The following is an 8,772-nucleotide window of genomic DNA, read 5'->3' on the forward strand; positions in this document are numbered from 1 at the left end:
TTCTCTCCAAGGAGGGCTCATTCTGCTAACCCCTTTTTGGACAGCAGTGTGGCATTGAACAACCTCTTAACAACCATGTATTAAGACATTTCTCTGCCTTTCATGCAAAAAACCTTCCTTTTTTGCATGAACAAAAAATGAAGGTTGCACACTTCTACTCTTTTCTAACACCAACATGTCATCACTTCACATTCTAACATCTCAGAGTTTCCTAACTACCTCTCTACTTCAACTTCTCTCTTTCTTCTCTCTCAATTGTAACCCTTATGGGGTCGGTATTTAATCCTCTCCTATTTCCTTCTCCAGCCTAAACTTCTTTGTTGATTTTTTTTTTCTTCATCTTCTTGGCCTAATTTCAAAACTCTAGCTGTCATTTTCCTGTTTTCTGATATAACTCCTATTCTTAATTGCACTTGTAAGACTCTTGCCAATAAATTGCTACCTGCCCCTGGTACCAATAACACATCTCCCATCTAAATTTTAGTTTCTTCCCTCAATTACCACATCTTTAATGACTAGAAATGTAAAACTTTCTCTTTTTGCCCTGTTACTTTCACCATATGTTTGCTCACACTATAACCTTTTGGAACATTTAACAGGCAGGTTCTCTCTGCCCCTGTGTCTATTACAAATTCCAATTCTTCTTCTTGGGGACCCACTTTTAAAGTTATCACAGGCTACAGATGGTATTTGTCCCCCCCAAAAAAATTAGAGCTTATGACTTATTTTTTTATGTGCCCATTTCTTTAAAGATTTCCAGATCTTCCGCTTACCTAGGACCATTTTCCTTATTCTCTCAAGTTTGTTTATCTATTTAGTTGGAGTTCCTTCTTTCCCCTCTAAAAGCTGTCCCTCAAAAACCTTTTGTTTTCACATTTTGCTTTGATATGCTGTCTCATTTATTCTCTTGGTTATGTAATTACAATAATTATTCATGTATTTACTACCCTCCTCATTATTTTAACCCCACTCAGGAGATACAGTTGGCATTTTGTCTTCTCTGGGGGTCTCCGTGGATTATCTTTTCCCTAAGCTTTTATTTCAGTTGCTCTGATTAATTGCCTTTCTTCTTGAGAAAAACATTATTTCCATTACCAACCACATCTCTTCTCAAGTATAAATGTTTGGACCTAAAAATTGGTCTAATTGTTCAGCTATGCCTATGGGATCACTTTCATTTATTTCCTAAAATTTCAGACCTCAGACGAAGTCAAAGGAGCATTTAAAACCTCTGATCTGTGCCCTCCTATGAGAACCTCTCTTAATGGAAATAGACCGATCCCTTTATCCCATTCTTTTTGGATTTTTATCTTCTATAGCCTTTCTCCCGTATTTTTAGGAGGAATCTGGAGAGGGCTTTCTTTCAACTGAACTTTTAGTGTTTCGATAAGGTGATTTCTATAGAGAGTTCTCCTGAGCAGCCGGAGCTGTGGTTACCAAGGGAACGGAGCTCAGGGCAGGACGGGGAGACTCGGCCCAGCTCAAGGTGTGGATGTTCCAAAGGCGGGGTCTGCACCCGGGATGGCCCGAGGGGATCGGCCCAGCTCAGGGTGTGGGTGCCCCAAAGGCGGGGTCTGCACCCGGGATGGCCCGAGGGGATCGGCCCAGCTCAGGGTCTGGGTGCTCCAAAGGCGGGGTCTGCAGCCGGGGTGGCCCGAGGGCTGTTCTGGTGCAGGCCGAGCTGGAGCGTGGATGCCCCCACACGGTGGCTGATCCGGCAGAGACAGAGCTGGGACTGACCCCGACTGCGGCGGCGGGAGCCGACAGAGCCGGGGCAGCCGGGGATGGGACAGACGGGACAGACGGGACAGACGGGACAGACGGGACCCCCATCTCGGTGCGGTGAGCGCGGTAACCACGGTGCACACGGCAGGACAGACCCCCAGCCTCGGCACGAACTGCGGAGCGGCCGCGGGCCAGGCGGCCGGACTGCGACACACGGACCGGGACAGACGGACTGAGGCAGACGGACCGGGACAGACGGACTGGGAGAGACGGACCGGGACAGACGGACCGGGACAGACGGACCGGGACACACGGACTGGGACAGACGGACTGGGACAGACGGACTGTACCGTAGCCGGCACAGGGGCTGGGAGGGGTGTTGCGAACGGGTGGGGGAACGAACGAGCGGGAATGGATGAGGTGATTTGTTCTCAGCTTTATACTTTCCCCGTTTTGCTTTTAATGCTTTTCAAAACTGTTATTTTCTTACAGCCTCCCCCCTCCCCAGCATGTGGTATACTCTTCTGGATTAAACGGTTTTTACAAATAAATCCAGAGTTTAAAAAAATCTAAACTTTTGCTTGGATACTTTGAAATGGTCGACGAGCTAACTCGCGACCTTCTCATATTGTTTTTCTCAGCACCCTTTTATTTCTCTTTTGGCAAATTATACACGTTTCAGGAACATGTTTTTCTACTCTTAAAGTCTCAGTGCACCCACAGTTCTTTTAAAAAAATGGTCACACAAAGCCTGAGTATCCCACCGGGCTTTTTGATACATGTCCTCTGCTATTCCCTAGGAAGGGTTTTATTATCTAATTGTCTTCCATCAAGATGTTTCTATTTCCCCGATTTATCTTGTTCGCCACCTATCTTGTTTTAATTCCCTTTTTTTGCTTCTCTAAACTTTGGAATTTCCAATTTTTCTTCATTTGGAGTTAATATTAACTCTTTCAGCTCTATTTTCTGCTGCATCTTTAGCTTCCTGATCTGCCAAATTATTTCTTCTTATTTCTGGGTCTTTACCTTTTGGTGTCCTTTTGTATGTACTATTGCTATCTCTCTTAGGTAATTTTAATGCCTCTAAAACCTCAAAAATAAGTTTCTCATGTACGAATCTTTTTCTTCTTTAATTAAGTAATCTCCCTTTTAAAATTTTTTCTTAATGTATGTACTACTCTAAAGGCATACCTTGAATCAATATATAACTCCTTTCTTTTGTGTTAAATTTTCTAATGCTCTTTTAAAGTATATAATTCACAAGTTTGCATGTTTTTTCTCATTAACTTCTGCATACCCTGTATTTTGCAAGGATTTGTATTTCTGTTTGTTAACATAACTCCCAAAGTGCTATCTTGGGGTATTTCTGTTGGTAATTTTTTCCTGCTTTTCTTTTCCTGTATCCACCTTACTGGATTTCTGTCTCATTTTTCAATATTCTATCTATTTGTCTCTTGCTTCTGTTTTTCGCTTTTTGCTAACAACTTAAATGCCACTTTTCTTTCAACTACTTATACCCAAAAAACCCCCTTTTTCTCACACTGCTTTTCAATACAATCTACCTCCCTCCAAGGAGATATGGTAAGGCTTAAAATGCACAATCTACATTACCTATACTTTCATTCGTCTACATTCACTCACTTTTATTTCTCATTCACTTTCACACATTCCTTCACATCCTCAAGACACAAAGTGGATCCTTATTGCTAGAAAATCACAGGTCCTTGTGGCCCCCTCTTTCGCCTTAGGGTTTGCCTCCAGGTCTCAGTGTCACCGGGCCTGACTCTGGCTGCCTCCGGTGCCCGTTCTCCTGTGAGGCTGTCTGCGTGTCTTCCACACTCTTCAGCTACGGCCCCTCACACGCCCAGGGAATGCTAGCTTGGTTTGCAGGTCACTCACTCCTCTTCGGCCCAGAAGCCCCCACCTACCCGGGAGCTACAGCCTGGTGTGCAGGTCACTCACTCCTCTTTCCACTGCCTCCCCCTTCCCACCTGCCCGGGAAGCTGAGGCTGACTCTGTGTGTGTGTCACTCTCACACACCACAAAACAACAATAAGGTACCTTTTACTTTCACATCACCTATTTCAAGTTTAGGTGTTCCTGGCCAGTCCCGGTGCTATTGGATATCCCTCAACCCAGCTGTGTTATCCAACCGCAAATGCTCTTGGGCAATTTTTCCCTCAATCCTGCCATGTTGCCCAACCCCTGATGCTCTCGGGTAATTTTCCCTCAATCCAGCCGTGTTGTCCAACCCCAGATGCTCTTGGGCATTTTCTGTCCCTCAACCCAGCGGTGTGGTGCAACTACAGATGCTCTTGAGCATTTAATTTGTTTTGCTGTGTTCTCCAACCCTGGATGTTCTTGGCCACTTTTATATCCCTCAATCTGGCTGTGTTGTTCAACCCTGGATGCTGTTGGGTCAAATTTTCATCCCTCAATCTAGCTGTGTTGTCCCACCCTGAGTGTTCTCGGGCATATCCTCACTCCGACAGAATTCTGCTCAACCCTGCTCTTGGATGCTCTTGGAATATAAATCCCTCAACCCAGCAGGTTTTAGGGGCCCCTCCTGTCCCGTTTCCTAGTGGATTGGGCTAGGAAACCTTGCTCCCTACCTCCGAGGGGTCCAACCCCTCCCTGAGACCCAGTCCCGGTTACCCCGGGGCATTCTTTCACTCTCTTATCACTCGCTTTGTTTCTTTACTGGCAGCTTTTCTCGCGAAAAGTCGAAAACGCAGCATGGGAGATCCCGCACTCACTTGGCAGGTCTGGGACAACCAGCCTGCCTCTCATTCTCACACATTCATCCCCTGTACCTGCCCCCCCGAGAAATACTTACCAATCCTTTTTCCTTCCTGGGTTCTTCGTGCGCACTACTACTCTTAGGGGGCCAATTACTGCGGTTGTAGGGAGCCTTTTTCCCTTCTCTTTGTTTTATTGCCTCCTTTTGTCCACAGATCGTAACCTGCGTCTGTCGGTCACTTCAGAGGAAGCAGAGCGAGTCTGCCAAAGAGGGCAGGGCGTGCCTTCCCCACTCTGACTCTCCTAAAGCACCGGCAGCGATGTGTTAGTAACCATCCTCTGCTACCAAATTGTGAAAAACGCCGATCACTTTTAAATTTTTTTATTTTTTACAAGGTTTTAAAATTTTTACAAGTTTAATAATAATAAAATGGTTAGGACAATATGAGACAATAAAAACAACGAATTACGGACGTTCAGGTACCTTTTTCTGGGCATCACGAGCCCGAAAAAGGACACCCGTTAACAAAGGATTAACCCTTAAAAACAATAGCCCATTGCATATTCATACGCTTCATACATGATGCATAAATTCCATTCAAACACAGGATTCCGTCCAGTCTTCATTAACTTTTTCCCTCTAATCCTAATGGTGCCTTCAAGGTGGGAAGAAGTTAGTTTCTTGCGATAAGAAGGCAATAAACTTTTTTTCTCTGAAAGATCTAGGTGTCCTGTGGCTACTATCTCACTGCGAGTCCTTTCTTTTAAACAAAGCATCTTACATAGCATAGTTTCTATTTTAACAAATTTTATAACCTAAAACTATATTTAACACAGTACTTAAGAAAATTATTACAGCATTGCTTTCTAACACAACACTTATAATATTCATTTTAATATTTGCAAAAAGACAATCATAAAATACATGCATTTTTCACAGCAAGGGACAAAATAAGGTAGAAGTAAAAACGCTCGGTGCTCACTCGCAGCCAGAGGCACGGCCATAGGCACACTGCTCAAAATACTAACAGGATTTGTAGACTCTTTATAATCCATCCCCCACATTCAGACACATTCCGCTTTCCAACACAGCTCCTCCTCCGTCCCGCCTTCCCGGAGCTTGTGCAGCACTTTGGGCTTCGATTGCCCACCATGGTCAGAGATCAGCATTGCAACTCTCAACGTGAACACAATACTCACGTTAGAAAAACTCGAAAGCTTAACGTTTTCTTTTCTTTTTTTTTTTGAAGCAGACAGCAGAGGAACGATGCTCCTCCCAGTGACCCCAACCCCTCTCCTGCCATCCAGAGGCACCAGCCCTGCAGGGATTTGGGAAATCACTGCCACCCCGTGCTGGGTGTGTCCCCAGGGATTAAGGTGTCCCATGCTTTGCAGGCAAGAGCTCCCTGGAAACACCAAGGAACCCATCTGCTGAGCCAAAGGAGATGGAGTTCATTCCCTGGGGCTGAGGCCATGGGGGTCATTGCATGGGGAATAGAGCTGGGGAACAGCACTGAGCCCAGCTGCACTGCTTGGAGCCATGTGGATCCAGGAGGGAGCAGGAAAGCCATGCTGCAATGTGCTCCCTGCAGAGCATCCCACAAAAATCACGCAAGGCAATGCCCCTGCTCCCTTCTCCTGCATGAATACAACACCACGGGGAGGGTGATCCTGTGGGTATTGATTAATAAGGTGACCCAAGGAATCCCTCAGTCACTGTCCTGGGGTTCACTCAACAGAGGAGAAGGAGGCTTCAACAGACTCACAACCCAGTATCCCCGGGGCATCATTTTTGCGTGCAGTTGGGTTTCTTTTGGGTTTTTTTTTTTTTTTCTGCCCCTCAAAGACCCTCTGGAGGGAGAGCCGGAGGGACCCCATGGAGCAGGGCCTCCAGCACCTCCCCACCAAGAAGTAGATGAAGGGTTTGATGCTGCTGTGGATGCAGGCGAGCTGGAAAACAACCTGGAAGGGCACAACCATGTGACCGAGCTCCTGCATGATATTCCAGAGGCTGAGGATGAGAGCCAAGAGCCCAATGACGAAGATAACGATGTCGCGCTTCTCGGGCTGCTGCTGCTGGGAGCCCCACTTGGCCTGAATGAAATCAACTGTGCTGGAAACGAGCATGGGTACAACAAAGAGGAGCAGGATGATGAGGTACATGGAGATGAGAGCTGCCCGGCAGTGCTCCTGCTGGTGTGATGGGCACAGGAATGTCACCGAGGGAATGACAGTGAAGACAGCAAAGAAGGCCCAGTATCTGATATGGACCAGCACCCACCTCAGGCGCAGAGGAGGGTCACAGCAGCAGCAGAGCTTGAAGAAGTTCCGTATATATCGCTCGCTGTTGCCCCATGTCACCCGGTACAGTGTCCAGTAGCAGGAGAAAACTGACAGCTGGAAAACGAAGTTCATGTACATCAAGGGCAAGACAGGAGAGCAGGACACGTCCTCCACCAGGATGAGGAGGGCAGAGGGGACCGCAAAGAGGAGGAAGAGGAAGTCGACAAGAGCCAGGTTAAAGATGCCATTATTCTTGGTTATCAGGTGGAGAAGGCCGATGACAGCCCCATTCCCAGCCAGCCCACAGAGGCAGATGAGCAGGGTCACACTGTGTATGGCCACGCTGCTGACATCTGTCTCACACAGATCAGCTCCTTCAGTGGGTGAGGCAGGAGATGGGGACACGGTGGTCACCTCCATGGATGGATGCTGGGCAGGCAGTGGGATGTGTCCCCTGGCTGTGGTCAGAGTGGATGGGCAGTCAGTGCTTCGAGAATCCAGCGATGGACCATGTGGCTCCTCAGCAGCTCCCTGCAGTGGGAAGGATTCAGTGGGGAGGAATGAGATGTGTAGTGGAGGAGGGCAGTGGGAATGGTGGGCTGGGAGAAGGAGGAGGGGGGGTGGGCTGGTGTGCAGGGGATTGATAAGGAAGAGAGAATGAACATTTTCAACTCTCCTGAAGTTGCTTAAAGACTAACTGGGCAAATAGGTATAAATATGTAAAGATATGGACCCTGTGTGATAAATGTGGCTGGAGCCAGAGTAGAAACAGATAAGGAGGCCCACAGTATTTTTAGGGCAAATTCTGTAACAAGAAGCAAGAGCCCATGGCCAAAGGAAAAGTTTAGGGCAGAGTGACCTTTAATATCTCAGTACTCAGTGAATGCAACCACCAGAGACCCCACTGAAGGAACCTCAAGAGCCATCAGAGGACACTCAGTAGGAAGTGGATACATGGAAATGAGTTCTAGGAAAATGGTATTTACGTTTATGTTTATGGTGTTCTTTAGATAAGAAAAACTTTTAATGTCTACATATGGTTTTAATGAATAAAAACACTGATGTAAAGTCTCCCAACACACAGAGAAATAACGAGAGAACCTTCTGCGTGTCCTGCTGCCAAATACTTCACTGGTAAAATGATTAGTTGGTGTTAGGAACTTTATTCTGTCTGATTTTGGTGTCACTCCTCATCCATGCCACGCCACGCCACGCCACGCCACGCCACGCCACCCCATCCCATCCCATCCCATCCCATCCCATCCCATCCCATCCCATCCCATCCCGATAGGTTCCCAGTCCCTGGCTGCAGGTGTGGCCTGTTGGGCTCTGCTGCTCTCCAGTGGCAGATTTGGCATTGGTGGCACCCAGAGCCCTCCTGCCCCCTCCAGCCCCTGTCTGCCCGATGCCTTGGGCTGGCTCCCTGGAACAGAGGCCAGAGCAGGTGAAGAGAATCAAAGGAGGCATTGATGAAAGGCCTTCAAAAGGTTCACCTTGGGCTCTCAAAGCCTCCGAGAGGGGCTGCACCCAAAATGGACAATGGTCATGAGTTTTTCAGACAGATATAAGTTTGGTCCATTTCCAAATCAGGGGTTAATCCTCCAATTACAGCTTCAGGTAATGAAGTCACTTAGGCCCAGTTTTGCCTCCCACAACACACTTTTGTCTGTACTTTTCTGGGCCTGAGGCAGTAGAGTGTCCTTGAATTTCAGGCCTAGAGGGATTGTTCTGTCTGACCAAAATGTGCAGACAGTTAACTAACACTTTACATGAAGTTTAGAGTTATTCTCTAATGCAGTACATGATATGAAAAATAGAAAGGTTAAACTCCTAAGGCATCATGCCCCCTCTGACATCCTCTAGAAATTCCCCCCAGGCTGCCTTCCCCTCCAGACAGCCCCGCTCCTCTCCTGCCCCACTCAGGAGCCCCAGCAGTGTTTCTGCTCCTCCTGGCAATTCCATGCTTCTGCAGCCCAATGAACAGCAGTGGGGCCATCCCTGTAGTGCCTCTTGTTTGTGTCCAAA

The 8,772-nt window shown here is 47.2% G+C and overlaps 1 protein-coding gene across 1 annotated transcript; it reads right to left on the reverse strand.

The window, feature by feature from the left end:
* Positions 1 to 6,173: 6,173 nt before the first annotated feature.
* On the reverse strand, positions 6,174 to 7,167 carry LOC131084929 (uncharacterized). The gene is made up of 2 exons (XM_058026688.1): positions 6,746 to 7,167; positions 6,174 to 6,558 (listed from the first exon to the last, which is right to left on the reverse strand). The coding sequence occupies exons 1-2, from the start codon at positions 7,165 to 7,167 to the stop codon at positions 6,174 to 6,176; spliced, it is 807 nt and encodes a 268-aa protein (XP_057882671.1).
* Between the last annotated feature and the right edge of the window lie 1,605 nt (positions 7,168 to 8,772).

Source organism: Melospiza georgiana, chromosome 6 (genome assembly GCF_028018845.1).
Source record: "Melospiza georgiana isolate bMelGeo1 chromosome 6, bMelGeo1.pri, whole genome shotgun sequence".
NCBI classification, from domain to species: domain Eukaryota; kingdom Metazoa; phylum Chordata; class Aves; order Passeriformes; family Passerellidae; genus Melospiza; species Melospiza georgiana.

Excerpts from the sequence above, each read along its gene's own strand:
- LOC131084929 (XM_058026688.1), bottom strand. The coding sequence starts at position 7,167 with ATGGAGGTGACCACCGTGTCCCCATCTCCTGCCTCACCCACTGAAGGA. Across the intron at positions 6,559-6,745 it reads GACCCTCCTCTGCGCCTGAG|GCCAAGTGGGGCTCCCAGCA; the intron begins GTGGGTGCTGGT and ends GATTTCATTCAG.